The following is a 16847-nucleotide window of genomic DNA, read 5'->3' on the forward strand; positions in this document are numbered from 1 at the left end:
AGATACTGTTCCAGTATACCGATGACCTTCTCTGTACCCCGCCGGTCTCCGGATGGTGCGATGACAGACATACCTGCACCTCCAACGCGCCATCAGGCTCTTCCAGAAGCGGGCTGTGAACTGAACTCATGTCCGAAACCACCCTGTCCGGTAGACCATGGAGGCGGAAGATGTGCTGCAGAAAGAGACGGGCGTTTTTGCGGCTGTGGGCAGTCCGCGGCATGGGATGAAGTGTGCCATCTTGGTGAGCATGTCCACCACCACCAGCACCGTGGTGAACCCAGAGGACGGCGGCAGGTCTGTCAGGAAATCCATAGAGATCCCCCAGGGTCTGTCGGGTGTCGGCAAGGGCTGGAGGAGCCGGGAGGGCCCCGTGGCGGTCTTGGCTTGCCGGCACGTACGCAGGATGTCACGTAGGCATGTATATCATGCCGCACTGGGCCACCAAAAGGTCCGTGTCACCAGGTGGAGGGTCTTGAAGAACCCAAAATGTCCTGCTGCAGGGTTGTCGTGGCACTGGGTCATGACGAGGGCTCGGAGTGGTCCTGTGGGCACATATAATCGCCCAAACTTGAGTAAGTCCTCCTCCAAGGTCCAAGGAGACGTGGGGCCCACCTCCGCTCTCCTTTGGAAGAGTTGTCCTCCTTGAATTTTTCAGTGGGTTGACCTGAGTTTGTAGGCCCTCCTAGCCCTGGTGTACCCTCCCCCGCTTCACCAGGAGCTCGTGAGGGAACTTCACAGGAAGGGCCAAGTTTGTTTCTCCACTGGGGTTTTTCGGGGCACTAGTTGGCCCTTTAACCAGCTTCGGTTCTTCTCACCCAGCAGTAACAACTCTGTGACTGTTGACAAGCTGGAGAGTTCTCTGACAGGCGAAGCCATCCTGGCACTTGACGTCCCTCCACGTTCTGCTGCTCCTGCGGCTGTCACACCAGAGGCCAAGAGGGACAGCAGGTGAGGGCAGGAGCAAGTACTGTTTAAAGGTGGGCACTTGACTGCTTGCAGGCTGTCGCCGGGGATGGAGGCTGGACCCGCACCTGAGTGGGACTGCTCTTTCGGTTACAGGTGGGGCAGGGCAGAGCAGGGCAAGGAATAAGAGGGAGGGAGTTGAGCTCAGGCACTTTGTGCCATTTTGGTTCATCTCCTGGCACAGGCTGGTTCCTATGGCAGCTGCCCATTGGCCCTTCTGGTGGGTCTTGTCTTCAGACTTGCACTGGGCCCAAAGCCACTTGGGAAGCGTAACTTTTGCAGGTCCGGTGATGGGACCAGGGGGTGCTGGTGGAGCCAGACGATTACTGTTGAAGCAGAAAGTTCTTTGGACTGAGAGAATTGGGAAAGGCAAACAGAGGAGCCTTTACTGCTCCAGATAATAGGAGTCCTTCACCTGAACATGGACAAGAAAACCGCAGTTGTTTTGGGTCCAGGAAGTGAAATTAAGAGGACGGAAGCTGTGTACCAGGAGCTGGACGTAGGGAGTACAGCTGTCTCTCCGACCTCTCCTCAGCCACTCCGTTCTCCTTCCCCAGCCAGGCAATACTGCTCCTACTGCTGGAGCACCCGGCAGCCATGGGACCATTGTCCTGGGTCCTTTCTGTCAGCTTCTCCCATTAGGTTTGCAGTGCAGAAACTCCAGTTCCTCCCTTCAGTCATTAGCCTCCCACTGAGCTCCGCATGTTTGAATGATGGTCCCATACACCATAGGGAGCTTCTTCCGTTGCCCCAGGAGGCCCCATGAAAGCTTGGAGGCACAAGGACAGGCTACCCTTCAGGGGGAAGGCAGGCTGCCTGCACCTCTCTTGGCAAGTGGAGCCCAGGGTCCTTTTTCCCTGGAAGACCTCAAAAAGAGGCTGGGTTTCTCCTCTTGACTAGTGGATCCTGCGTGGCGGTGAGCCTGCCAACTCTTCCCCGGCCCTTTGATTCTGTGGGATGCAAAATTGACCTCTCCCTGCCTCCCCTTTTCATTTTGTAAGATTTGGATGGTTAAAGAGAAAAATGGGTGTACTGTAAGCTCTTCAGATATTTAAGATGCTTTCACCCTTTAAAATATCTAGAACACACACACGCACACAGGAATTTATCAGTGGACAAAAAGACACTAGAATCAGTGAGAACTCGAGACGGTAGAAGGAGGGGAGCTCTGTGACCGAAGCATTGCTTAAGTCCAGAGTCCAAAAACATAGATGAAACGTTTTATACAAAAATATAGAGGTGTCAGTCTTCCTGACGCCTAAAGAAGGGGGGGGGGATGGAAAGCAAAACCACCCTGGTAAGATTTTGTTGCCAGGGCTGATCTGAGTAAGCCTGGCACAGATGCTTGGCCTGATCTGCCTGCTGGGCTGGCAGTGCCCCTTCAATTGGCCAAAGCCATGATGGGGAGAAAAGTCAATCTTTCTCTTTTTTTCCTCAATGTGTTAAATAACATATTTTACAAAAATTTTAACAAAACAAATCAGTTTTATGGAAAACAGAGGCCTAAAGTACTGTAGTGTGAGATTAGCAATGCAAGATTTTGCACTACTGATCTTGGGTGATCTCTCACCACTTTAGGCCTCAGAGAGCTTCTGAAAGGCGCTGCCAAGCACCTGGCGGTCAGCTTCTCAGAGTGGCCTGGTTCCACTCGCAGGCACGCCCAGCGAGGCATCCCTGGGACCAAGAGAGACACCCCTCCCCCCAAACTGAAGACTTGAGTGGTGGCAGGATGTGATGGCCAGCCAAGTGAATTTCAGGCAGGGCTCTGCCCTCGTCCCCCAGCCAGGATTTGGTAATACACAGAGGGAGGGTCAGTGCCTCGTGTAGCTTCTGCTAAGATTGCGTTTCAGTGCATGTGAAAAAGTTCTGGTTTTGTCTTGGTCAAAGAGTTGCTGTTCTGCAGGAAGAGAAACTGAACAAGGCCAAAGGGTCGCTCATTCCGAAGCGGTGGGACTTAGCAATGGGACCATTTCCTTGAAGAGGGGAGGCTTGGTCTGGGCTCCCTGGGGTTTTGCTCAGAAGGACCAAGCCTGATCTCCAGAGGCTGTGAGGGAAGACTTGGTGGCAACCCTTGCCAGCCCAGAAAGGACCCGGGTGTCCCCTCCTGGTTCTGGCCTGCTGGCTTCATCCAGGCCCTTGGAGGTGGCTTTCGTTCTCAAGGCGGCAAGGAAAACAAGCTCTCCTTTCCTTTCTTTCAGGAGGCACCAGGAAGGTGGGAATCCAATTTGGACTGATGGAGAAAAGGCACCTTGGCAGCAGCTGTTAACCTCTCTCTCCCCCCTCCCACTTTTCTGCAGGAATGAGGAGCCACACTCGGGAACAGAGGCCCCACTGAAAGGCCCAGCTTGACGGGATGGGAGGGCCCGGAAAGTGCCTGACTGCAGCTGGGCTGCCTATCTGTCCATTTTAATTAAGGCTGCCTTTGAAGAGAACAGAGAATAGAGAGCAGGTCCCTCTTCAGCCGTGGTTCGAGTGCAGCATGTGCTCCTCTTCCTCCAGCCTCTCCCCCCAGCTCCATCCAGCCATGACTGACCTGCCCCGGTGGCCATTCCTGGCTTGGCTCTGGCAGGCAGAAGGGATGGACGGGCCGTGATCTTCCAGTCTTGCATCCGGGACCCTCTGCTCTCCAGGAAAGCAATGGACTGGCCCAGTGATGTTGGGAAGAAGCTGGCGCTGGAACTTTCCTGCCAGCTTTTTATCAAGCAATAACCCTTATCAGGAATGCAGCTGCTACATGAGAAGGTTTGGGAAGGGGAGCAAACGGGCAGCTGGTGTCCTGAAGGACAGAATTTCTTGCCACTCTTGGGAGGAAGGAAGGAAGGCACGTCAGTGGAGGGACTTAAGTCAACCAGCATCACCCCGGGAACAAAGGTGACCTTGCAAGGAACAAGGTCCTGGAGTGTTTCTGGGCTGGGGTGGTCTCTGGAGACTTCCCTGTCACGTACAGTTTGATTTTTCCTTTGTTTCATTTAATTTTGTAAAAATTTTAATAGAAGCCAGAACTGCAACACTTTGCACTTTGGATCTCATGCCAACCTTGAAAGTTGGAAGAGACATTTGAGGAAGCCATGCCAATATGGCTTGGCAATGCCTGAGGAGCGTGAGCCGTGCCCTAGATGAGATGTGGACTCCAGGGCAGCCGGAAAGGCTCTGTGAGGCAGGGGCAGTCTCCGCCCCCCTCCCAGCATAAGAATGGTGGGTGGCTGAGCTGCTGCAGAATCGAGACCGTGATTTTGGCCCTGAGCCTTTGGATGGAATCCGCTCCTTTGTGCCCCTCCTGGTGTTTCCAGGCTCCGTGCAGCCACCTGCTTCTTGCCAAACCTCAGTGGGACTTGCTGATGCCCAGCAGTGGCATGGGGGGCAGAATCAGATACTTCGGAAATGAAAACTTTTCTGGAGTGGGTGAAGAAAACAAGCTTAAATCTGGCATGGTTACAGTAACACCCCTCCCCCCCCAACCAAACAGTGCTCTGTTTGTTTTTAGAAAAAACTCACAATGTCTGTTGTCCCATGTTTTTTTGCAAATTAAAGGGTTGGCCAGAGGCCTTTGAGGAAGAAGGCCGGCCCACTTTTCTCCCACTGTGTGAGCTGTGTGGTTTGTGGTCAGGGAATTGGTGGGCGGAGGCCATGTCATTTAATGGGGTGAAAATTACTTTTTGGATTTTTTTTCAGCGAGGGGTTCTAAAAATATGTTTTTACACCCAGAATTCAAATTATCTGTTACTTTTGAAATTGCACAACGTTTAGCTTGGTATATCAAATCCATGTCTGATCATATAACCCACAAAAGTATTTTGTAACCCAAGTACTCTTAACTTTATCTTCTCGTAATTACACTTTGGCTAAAAAAAATTAAGGATTTTTTCTATATAAATCTTATCTAGCTAAGCAAAAAAACAATTCATGCAATCATAAACTAACAGAAAGCAAGTAACTGAGTTACAAAAATGTTTAAGTGAGTTTCATCCAGTCATGTTTTGATTCATTCAACATCGGCCGCCAACTTGCTTCTTGACCTCTGATATAACCCTCACGTTTCTCATGTGTCTTACACTCTGCTTGCTGCCTCTGTGACCTGTTGTGTCTCGCCCGCTCCCCCTGCCGCAGCCGGGCCCCTCTTATCTCCTGCCGGATGCTGATAGTTCGGAAGAATGTCCTGGCATGCCGCCAGGCCCCAGCCATGGCACCATGCCTGGACAGGCCGAGCAAGACGAAGGGCCTGACGTGCCTTCAGCCCCCAGTCCTGGCACCATGCCCAGGCAAACGGAGCAACTAAACCCCTCCCCCACAGCATGTGAGCCTGAGGAAGGTCAATTACCAACAGCTGGAGGCTGGAGAGATCCTCGCTTCCGGGGAATTGAGAGGCAACATCAGCAAAAAGAAGGGAGGGGCAGGCCTGGATAAGTGCTGAGTCATGGAGCCACACCCCATGGCCTATATAAAGGATCTGCTTTCTGGCATTCTCTGAGTCAGGCAAAGTCTAACTTGGATTGCTGAAGTCACTTCCTGGTCTCCTGCCTGCCTTGAGAACTCTGATAGGACTTTGGCAGAGCTGCAGAGGCACGCTTGATACGGACTTCCCTGACCCGGCCGTCAGCGGAGGAGTGGGACACGACAGTGACCTGTTTTACACATCTTTCTATTGATTGAGCATGACGAGGCCACTGTACTACATGCTTTGGTTCGTCAATGAATTTATTTCTGCTGTAGTCAGTTTGCACATCAAAGCTGGCTCAGACCAGTCAATTGGCTCCAGCAGAGTGGATGCTCTGGCATTGATTAAAGGTATTTTTCTTGCACATACAGAAAAATCATTCAATGCGTCGTCTGCACCCCTCAAATCAATGATCTTTTGCACAACAGCTCTCCTCTCTTGAATGTTACCTGAACAGGAGTGTCTGGATTATCATTTCACTGAAAATGTACCATACTGAGCGCTGAATGGTTGGCAAAACAGCATCTACTACAACCACCTGTTGCAGTCTGACTTGCTGCAGCTGGAACAACAAATGACACAGGCCTCCAATCCAGGAACATTTTACTTGGATGTTGAATCAGCAAGGGTAGTACACACCAGCAATGTCATGATCCCGACTAACGAAGAGGTCTTCCTCTAAGAATTTCTTTATTGGGTAGATCATATTGGCATGATCAAATGGAAAACCAACTCAAAATGTTCACCGTGTAATTAAAATAGGAAATAACTCCCTCCCCAAAACTCACAGGTCACAGCCAATTTAGTTTAATTGGTGGGGTCTCCAGGCACTCCTCCCCATCTCTAGCCACCTGTAGAGATGACTTTGGTACCCATGAGAAAGTTCAGTGTTTGGTCTAGCAACATATTTCATTCTCCCCACCTCCACCCCGGGTGTGGCAGCTGAGGAGTAGAAAAAATGGTTTCTGCCAGGTTCGATTAGAAGTTGGGACTATCATGTTTTGGAGAGTTTTGCCTTTAAAGCCATGTTTTGAAACCCATAATTGACAAAGCCTATTTTTAGTTCAGTTCTATTTTCAACCAGTGTCATTTATGGGACCAATTTCCAGAACAGCCAGATCTGTGGTAAGTTCTATTGTTATTGCCTGTGTGATCCTATATCCATACACTTAAATGAGTAGATTAATCTGTGAAGACCTATGTGTACCAACAAAGAGCTTGCGAATATACAGTAACAACAAACCTTGGGTCACACCTAAACTTAAGCAGCTACATTGTTCCAAAGAGGAAGCCTACAGGAAAAGTGATAAAACGCTGTACAATCAGGCCAGAAATGTACTAACAAGGGAGATCAGAGCAGCAAAAAGAAGCTACTCTGAAAAGCTAAACAATCAGTTTTCAGCAAATGAACCAGCAAACATGTGGAAAACTCTTAAAAATATCACCGGCTATGGCAAACTTCCCTCCCAGGCTAAAGGAAATCAACAACTGGCAGATGACCTGAACATGTTTTACTGCAAGTTTGAAAGGAAACTACAGCCACCTATCTCCATAACCCCCATCTCAGGCACACCAACAACAGCCAAGCCTCCTACTACTGACCCTATCCCATTGGGTTCACAACCTCTAGTGATCACAGAAAAGGCAGAGCAGGACCTATTTCACAGACAAAAGCCAGGAAAAGCTCCAGGCCCAGACAAGATAACTCCTTCTTGCTTAAAAGTCTGTGCTGACCATTGGCCCCCATCTTCACCCATATCTTCAATAAATCACTAGAGATGTGTTATGTTCCTTCTTGCTTCAAACACTCTACCATCATCCCAGTGCCGAAGAAGCCCACTATCAAGGAACTGAATGACTACAGACCAGTTGCTTTAACATCTGTAGTCATGAAAACCTTTGAAAGGCTAGTGCTTTCCTACTTGAAAACCATCACGGATCCGCTGTTAGACCCCTTGCAATTTGCATACCGAGCAAATAGATCAACAGATGATGCTGTTAATATGGCTCTGCACTACATCTTACAACATCTTGAATCTCCAAAGACCTATGTAAGAGTCCTCTTTGTAGACTTTAGTTCAGCATTCAATGCCATCATTCCAGACTCTCTTCTAACTAAGCTAAACCAGTTACAAGTACCTGAACAGTGGATCACAAGCTTCCTAACAAACAGGAAACAGCAGGTGAAGCTAAGCGGGATCACTTCAGATACCTGTACAATTAGCACATGGGCCCCCCAAGGCTGTGTGCTCTCCCCACTTCTCTCTGTATACAGATATAGATTGCATCTCCAACGATCCACCTGTTAAAATACTGAAGTTCGCAGATGACACAACAGTGATTGGTCTCATTCGAGACAATGATGAATCCGCATATAGACGTGAGGTTGAATGACTAGCCTTGTGATGTGACCGTAACAATCTGGAACTGAACACACTCAAAACTGTAGAAATGGTGGTAGACTTTAGGAGAAACCCTTCCATACTTCCACCTCTCACAATACTTGACAACACAGTATCAACAGTAGAAACCTTCAAATTTCTAGGTTCTATCATATCGCAAGATCTAAAATGGACAATTAACATCAAAAACATCATCAAAAAGGACAACAAAGACTATTCTTTCTGCACCAACTCAGAAAGCTCAAACTGCCCAAGGAGCTACTGATCCAGTTCTACAGAGGAATTATTGAGTTTGTCATTTGCACCTCTATAACTGTCTGGTTTGGTTCTGCAACCCAACAAGAAAGACACAGATTTCAGAGAATAATTAGAACTGCAGAAAAAATAATTGCTACCAACCTGCCTTCCATTGAGGACCTGTATACTGCACGAATCAAGAAGAGGGCCGTGAAAATATTTACAGATCCCTCACATCCTGGACATAAACTGTTTCAACTCCTACCATCAAAACGATGCTATAAAGCATTGCACACCAGAACAACTAGACACAAGAACAGTTTTTTCCCGAAGGCCATCACTCTGTTAAACAAATAATTCCCTCAACACTGTCAAACTATTTACTAAATCTAAACTACTATTAATCTTCTCATCGTTTTCATCACCAATCTCTTTCCACTTATGACTGTATGACTGTAGCTTTTTTTTTTTATTGAAAGAGTTTTAAAAAAAACAAAGACATTTTCTCCCCCTTTTTCCCCCCTCCCTCCCAAAAAAACCCCTTCTCCCCTCCCTTCCCCCCCCCCCCCGGCTTCCCGGGTCAATCACAAGGTATTGTTATACATAAACCAAACATAGAATAAAATGTTCCCTTCCAATCCAATTAACCACATCCAAAGCTTTTCATCTCCCAACCCCCTCCCCATTACATAAAATAACTTTCTAATTATTCAAAGGCAATCTGATATTTGATATCTATTTTGTAGATAATCAATCCATTTTTTCCATTCAATTAAATATCTTTCCTGCGTATTGTCTTTTAAAAAAGCTGAGATTTTAGCCATCTCAGCCAAATTAATGACTTTCAGTATCCATTCTTCTATTGTAGGTACCTCTTCTTTCTTCCAGTATTGTCCAATCAACAGTCTTGCTGCTGTTATTAAATTCAGAATCAGTTTAGTCTCAATCCCTGTACAATCCGTTATAATTCCCAAAAGGAAAAATTGTGGCAGGAACTTTATCTTCTTCTTCAGTACATTTTGAATAATCCACCAAATTCTTATCCAAAAGACCTTAATTTTCTTGCAAGTCCACCAAATATGAAAATATGTAGCATCATCACAATCACACCTCCAACATTTCGCTTGGATATTAGGATACATACATGATAATTTTTTGGGATCTAAGTGCCATCTATAAAACATCTTATAACAATTTTCCCTTAAATTCTGTGCTTGTGTAAACTTAACATTTCTAACAGATTTTCTCCCATGTTTCCAACATTATTGGTTCCTGAATATTCTGTGCCCATTTTATCATACAGTCCTTTACCAAATCCTTTTCCGAATCTATTTCAAGCAACACATTATACAATCTCTTTATATGCTCCTGGGTCTGATTTCTAATTTGCTTTATTAAATTTTCCTCCTTTGCATTATACCAATTTTTGATCTTCTTTCCATCTAGCACTTATTTGCCCATATTGAAACCAAGTATAATTCCTCCCTTCTTCATTTAATACCTGTAATGATTTTAATTGCAATCTACCTCCTTCAGCATACAAAAGTTCTTTATAAGTAATCATTTCCTGTTTCTGTTCTATATTTATATTCTCTATTGCATGTCTAGGGCTCGCCCATATAGGAATCTTGTAATCTAATTTATAAGAATATTTTTCCAGACCATAAAGAGCACTTCTCAACACATGATTCTTAAAAGCCCTATCCACTTTTTTCATAAAATAAATCGCATGCCATCCATATAACAAGTCATAACCTTCTATATTCAAAATTCTTTCCTCCGTTAAATTAAACCAGTCACTTATTACTGAAAGGGCTACTGCTTCATAATATAGTTTAAAGTTAGGCATTTTTAAACCACCTCTTTCGCGTGAGTCCTGTATTATTTTCATTTTAACCCTCGCCTTTTACCCTGCCATATAAATTTATTAATCCCAATCTGCCAATCTTCCAAATTTTTATCCTTTTTAATTATTGGTATCATCTGGAACAGAAACAAAATCTAGGTAACACATTCATTTTAATAGCATAATCCTTCCCAATAGCGATAACTGCAATTTTTCCAGACACTCATATCATTCTGAACTTTTGCCATAGCAAGTCATAATTATTCTTATAAAGTTTCTTGTTCGATGAGCTAATATAAACCCTAAGTATTTAACCTTTTTTACTACCTCAAATCCTGTCATTTCCTCTAGTTTTTGTTTCTGTTGTATAGACATATTTTTAATTATCACTTTTGTTTTATTCTGATTTATTTTAAATCCTGATACCTTTCCATATTTATCAATTACTTCCAACAAAAATCTACTTGAATTTATAGGATTTGTTAAAGTAACCACTACATCATCTGCAAAAGCTCTAACTTTGTACTCATATTGTCTAATCTTAATTCCCTCTATTTTCGTTAATTCTCGTATTTTATCTAATAATGGTTCCAGAGTCAAAACAAACAATAATGGTGATAAGGACATCCCTGTCTGTTCCTTTCAATCTTAATAACTTCTGTCAAACTACCATTTATTATAATCTGAGCTGTTTGATCTCCATAAATCGCTTTAATTATTCTAACAAAACAATCTCCAAATTGCATTTTCTCTATTAATTTAAATAAAAAATCCCAATGCAATCGATCAAAGGCTTTCTCTGCATCCAAAAAAATAAGTGCTGCTGAAGTATTCTTCTTTTCCAAATATTCCAATATATTAATAATCTGTCTAACATTATTCCTCATCTGCCTCCCTTTTATAAAACCAGATTGATCAGTATGAATTCTTTGTTGTAAAACTAACATTAATCTATTTGCTATTATTTTTACAAAAATCTTATAATCATTATTTAAAAGTGAAATCAGCCTGTAGTTACCGGGTTTAGAGCAATCTTGCTCCTCTTTTGGTATCAGTGAAATAAAAGATGTTTTCCATGACGGGGGTATTCCCACTCCTAATTGTATCTGATTAAATAATTCTTTAAGTGGGCCTAATATTTCATCCTGTGTTTTTTTATAATAAGTTGCTGTAAGACCATCTGTACCAGGGGTTTTCCCCATTTTTAATTGTTTAATTGCCTCCACTATTTCTCCAGTAGCTATCGGCGATTCAGCTCCTCCTCTGTTCTAATGTTATAATATTAACCTTATAATCTTTCAAATAATCATAAATGTCCCTATTCGATATTTTGTCTTTTGCATATAGAGCAGTGTAAAATTCTGAGAATGCCTTTTTAATTTTATCCTGTTGATATATCTCTTTACCTTTATATTCTAATTTTTGTATGACACGTGCTTTCTGTTTTTTCCTTAAGTTATATGCCAACCATCTCCCAGGTTTATTTGCATTACAAAAGGTATTATGTTTAGCATATTGTATATTCGTTGCCACCTGGTCTGCCATTAACATATTAAATTGACTCTGTAATATTTTTATAGCCTCTTTAAGTTTGTGATCTTGTGGGTTTTGAATTAATAACTGTTGCTTCCTTTGAATTTCTTCTTCCAAGTACCTACGCTGCCTTTGTTTATTATTCCTTTGCCTATTGTCCAAGTAAATCAATATCCCTCTAATAAAAGCTTTACTCGCCTCCCACACAGTTCCTATAGGTGTCCCTTTGTGCATATTAAAATCAAAAAATTCTTTCAACTGTTTCTTACAATAATTTACATTATCCTCATATCTAAACAGATTTTCATTCAACCTCCATGTTCTACCACCTTTTTTCCCTTGTAATAATTCCATCCATACTGGGCTATGGTCAGTTAAACACCTCGGAAATATCTTCATTTTCTTCACCCTAGAAAGCAAGTCATTAGAAATTAAAATAAAATCAATACGTGAGAAAGATTGGTGCCTATCGGGAAAAAAAGTAAAATCTCTCTCATCTGGATTCCGTAACCTCCATATATCTCTAAACTCAAAGTCTTCCATCATTTCAAAAAAGGATTTTGGTAGTTTTGCATGTATAGGTATCTTCTTGGAAGAGGTTCTCTTATCACTTCTTGTATCAATTACTCCATTCCAGTCTCCTAATAAAATAAACGAACTATAATCCCAGAGGATCAACCTCTCATGTAACATTTTATAAAACTTTTCTTGTTGCTGATTAGGTGCATAAATACCTATCAGCAAAGTCTTTTTTGCATCTATCACCAGTTCAATAGCAATAAATCTTCCTTGAATATCTGCCTCAATTAACTTAGCTGGTATATCCTTCCTGATATATACAACAATTCCATGCTTCTTTTCCAAAGCTGATGCAACAAAATGTTTACCTAATTTTGAGTTAATTAAGTATTTTTGGTCTGATAATTTTATATGTGTCTCTTGCAGGCAAATCACATCATTTTTAAATTGTTTCAAGTAGTGAAATATTTTCCTTCTTTTCTGAGCTGAATTCAAGCCATTAACATTCCATGACAAAATTCTATTTGCCATTACTGGCCTCCTGAAGCTTTGAAGCAAACAACGGAAGATCCTCCTCTGGTATCTTCCATCTAGCTCCTCCCACAGCTTCCATACTGGGATCCTGACTTTTACTTTGAGACTGTTGCTCTTCTTTACGCTTAAGAGCTCCTCTTGTCACCCTTTGCTCTTGTGATTCCTCTGATGCTGGCAGCAATGAAGGCTCTTGGATCACCACGCCTTCTTGAATCTCTTGAAGTTTTTCTACCACTTCTTTCTTTCTACCATTTTTGCATTAAAATTCTCCATCATCTCTTTTTGCCTATCTTCAGAAAGTTTTAATTGTACTTTCAATATATCCTCAAGACTTGGTTCAGATCCCCTTCTTCCAGAAGGCTTTAAAGGTTTAGCTGCCATTCTGTCTTCAAAAGAATCAGGAATTTAAACTTAACAACTTTCCTTTACTCCTTTCAGTATAAGAGAACTCCGTTTGTAACAATCCACAAATAACGCTACTTTGTTGTACTAAAAAATTTTACTTTCACTTTCAGACGCCATTTTAAAAGTCAATTAATCAGAGACAAAGAAAGGTTTCAGGTTTCAAAAAGGGAGTCGGTATACTTGCCGTGTTGATTCTACATCAAAGATCGAGCAGTGAAATTCCCGTCTGCTTAGAAAATCAATCAATTTAATAAGTCCTTTTGAGCAGAAATGACCCCCTACTCCTTTTTCCTGAAAAAAAACAGGAGCGCGTTTGAAGTTGGAGATAGTGGAGTTCGGTGGGATCATAAATCCAGGAAAATTCGCTCTTAAGAGCAAACTCCCTGTCTAGATCTACCACTTTTCCACAACTCTGCATAACCCTCTTATGCCCAAAGGGTATGCTAAGCTCAGTGAACAGTGATTTATACTGTTTCACTGACTTTTACGATCTTCTAACACGGAGTGCCCTGTTAGAGCACCCGGCAGGAGCGGTGACGTCACTGGAGCCTCTTGACTGTAGCTTTTTGTTGCTATGATTAAGGGTTAAATTGCAACCTATGACCATCATTTGTGTTGTAAATGTACCTTTGATGAAGGTATTTTTTTTCTTTTATGTACACTGAGAGCATATGCACCAAAACAAATTCCTTGTGTGTCCAATCACACTTGGCCAATAAATTCTATTCTAAATTCTAGAGAAATCCTTTACCACACTCACTCAGTGAAATGAGAGGCTCAGCAATTGAAACTGATGAATGATCAGTGTCAAGTTTTGTTGCAATGTCTAGCATGTTGCCAGTATTACCAGCCCATTTGTTGTTAGACAAGGTCTTCCCATCCAATTTTGTGATTGTCACTGTGAAATGCACACACCAACCAGATCAACTTCTGGTCAAGCTTGACCTCTATCCAGTGCATGACACCACCTTCACAGGCAGTATTAACATTTGTAGAACCTCCTCCAATGGCCTTCAAGCTTTTATCAATGTCTGCCTTCTTCACAAAATGCACCAGATTATCTGCAATCACTTGAGTAGGTTTTCCTGTTTTGAGCCTTTCTCTGGAGTGAAATGATAAAGTTCTATTTTGCCCTTCCTACAGAGCTCATCAAATTGATCTAAGGACTTCATAATTTTTTCTGGGCTCTTGACTTTATTGGGGCCAACTACAAGTCTCTTGTCTTCAGTGATCAAGCCAGCATCTATGAGAGCGGCTGTGCTAATGGCAGCAGTGGCATGTAGACCCAGCACTGTATCTAATGCTGTCTACTGATCAAGCATATGGAAATAGCACATTTGATATTTCTAATCTATTATATTCTGTCCTTTCTTTTGAAATCGAGGGCACTTGTGTTTTGTCTAAGACCTCTTCATAACTTCCATCACATTCCTCTTCATCAGTCATCTGTCCATTTTCATCATAAGACATATTTCATTTATCAGTATCAAAATGTCGGGAATACCTCTGCTTATATTTAGCAAGCCTTTGTCTCTCATTGTCTTGCTGCTTTTGCATTGTTTCTGCTCGGGCACATATGGCAAACTAATCTGGTGCTATCCAATCTTGTCTCTCTGACCTTTATGGTATCTTCGTCTCCTTAGGGCAGGTACAGTTAATGTGAGTTTTTTTGCAGCGAGCAGGGTGGCTGAATTTGGCATACAGAACAATTTGATATTTGCAGTTGAGGATGTCAAACAGCTTGTCAAGTTTCACAGTGAAAGTCTCTTTGACATCTAGCTTTCCTCTACCAAGCGATAAGTTTCTAGCATCATCACTACTTTGTTCTCTTAACAGTAGGCCATATCTGAGAATTTCTCGTAATGTTGGAAGTTCAGATGGCAACAAGTCTCTACCAGCTCCAATTAGGTTGCTCAATGTCTTGTTCTTTTTTAGAAGCCATTACAGAAGAGTTTTCATTCATTTCACAGGAAACGAGGCCAGACAAAATGTTTAACAAAAAGAGAAAAACAGCTCAACCTGTGAAATGAAACAAACAAAATGTTAAAAAGTTACATTTATGTAGTTTACTAACCAAGCGAAACCTGAGTTTCCAATAAAGCCTACCAACAGGTAGCAAGAATAAGCCTCAGTACTTGCCATGCAACTGTAGCCATCATGGTTAATAACGAGTTGTGTTGCATGGGCCAGGAGGCTGAAGATGATTGAGAAGACTTTACAGCAAACAATGTCCAGAATCAACAGCATAGAAAGTCTAGAATCAACAGCACTTTATTGAGCATCAGACAAAGTTTATATAGTTTCTCAGTTTCTCATGTCTCACCTAACATACGTGTTACTTCATTATTGGTTAATTGGTCTCCAAGGCACAATAATTGGTTAGTAATTACATCATTGGCTTTTCGTGAGAATACGTGTTCATGCTAGAAAGCAAATGCAACAGTGTTTCAGGGCTACAACTTTGTTTCATCCTGTATTCTTGTATATGCTGGGAATGCTGCTTAACTGAGGTTTGCCATCCAAGATAAGAGCGCTACCCACATTCCAAAATGCATACATGATGAACAACAAAATGTTTGCCCTTCACAAACCCTTCAAGTTGCTGTTGCTTTCTCCTCCATGGAGTCATCTACTTTTTTTGGCATTGGTGTGTGTGTGTGTGACAGAACATGTCCACACAACTTTATTTGAGGATTCTTCATATGATTTGTGGTCAGGAAGTTAAATACCTTTTCTTCCTGTAGAAACCTTTGTGACAGCTAAAATCTCCACCAGTTCTGCTAAATGTAATTTGGCATTTATTTCTAGCTTACCACCAGTGTTGCAGAAGATGAGAATAATTTAATTCACTTATTTGACTCATAAGGCTGCCTAATCAAAAGACTCAAGGTAGCATATAGAATTAAAACAGCATGAAAAATGCAAATACTAAACCAAATACACAGGTAACCTTTACTGGGGAAATACAGATACCGTATTTTTTGGAGTATAAGATGAACCTTTCCCCCACAAAAAAGATATAATTCCTTAAATCTACTGTATTTGTCACCTCTAATGTATATTCATCAGGGATATGATTTAGTTCATACCTGAGTGACCTACTGTTTTTTCCTACTTTCTTCAATTTAACACTAACTTTTGCAACGAGAAGCTCATGATCTGAGGCACAGTCAGCTCCTGTCTTGTTTTTACTGACTGTATAGAGCTTCTGCATCTTTGGCTGCAGAGCACAGTCAATCTGATTTCTTTGTTGACCATCTGGTAGTGTCCATGTGTACAGTCGTCTCTTGGGTTGTTGGAAAAGAGTGTTTGCTATGACCATCGTATTCTCTTGACAGAATTCTATCAGCCTGTACCCTGCTTCATTTTGTACTCCAAGGCCAAACTTGCCTGTTTTTCCGGTTATCTTTTGGCTTCCTACTTTAGCATTCCAATCCCTTCATGATGATAAAGACATCATATTTTGGTATTAATTCTAGGTGTTGTAGGATTTCATAGAACCGGTCAACTTCATCCTCTTCAGCACCAATGATTGGGGCATAGACTTGGACTACTGTGATGTTGAATGATTTGCCTTGAACTGAGATCATTCTGTCATTTTGTGGATTTTATCCCAGTACTGCTTTTCCTACTCTATTTTTTTTTTTTGAAATTTTTTTTTTAAAAACAAACCACATGCAAAATATTTTTTGAACAAAATATCAGTCAGGTACATAATTAAACCCCGTTCATTTTCACCCCCTCATTGTATAGTTTATCCAACGTATTTCCCTTTCCCTCTTAAAATTTTATTTTTTTGCACATTTCTAACATACATTTTTTCTAACCCTCTATCCTGAAATTAACACTTAAATCAAGTCTAGTCCCCCCACTTTTTGCCCCCTTTCTTATCCCTCCCTTCTACATTAAAAACATATAGTCCCCATCACAAATTTCTTTCTTTTCACTCTTTATAATCAATATCCATAAT

At 42.2% G+C, this 16847-nt stretch overlaps 1 protein-coding gene across 13 annotated transcripts in view; it reads left to right on the forward strand.

Annotated features, from left to right (window-relative positions):
• Positions 1-16847, forward strand: part of PPP6R2 (protein phosphatase 6 regulatory subunit 2) — a 134707-nt gene that overhangs the window by 89125 nt on the left and 28735 nt on the right. For 5 of the 13 annotated variants that reach the window (XR_009155958.1, XM_058189826.1, XM_058189827.1 and 2 more), the window contains 2 exons: positions 823-951; positions 3264-4545. The exons of 4 other annotated variants lie outside the window; for them this stretch is intronic. Coding sequence is in view for 7 of the 9 variants with exons in the window: in XM_058189826.1 (XP_058045809.1) it covers positions 823-951; positions 3264-3315 (181 nt within the window). In the remaining 2 variants the exon portion in view is untranslated. Of the gene's footprint in view, positions 1-822; positions 952-3263; positions 4546-16847 lie in introns of those variants that run through there. 4 more of the 13 variants (XR_009155959.1, XM_058189829.1, XM_058189832.1 and 1 more) reach the window with 2 other exon arrangements.

The sequence above is a fragment of the Ahaetulla prasina genome, chromosome 7, assembly GCF_028640845.1.
Source record: "Ahaetulla prasina isolate Xishuangbanna chromosome 7, ASM2864084v1, whole genome shotgun sequence".
NCBI classification, from domain to species: Eukaryota; Metazoa; Chordata; class Lepidosauria; order Squamata; family Colubridae; genus Ahaetulla; species Ahaetulla prasina.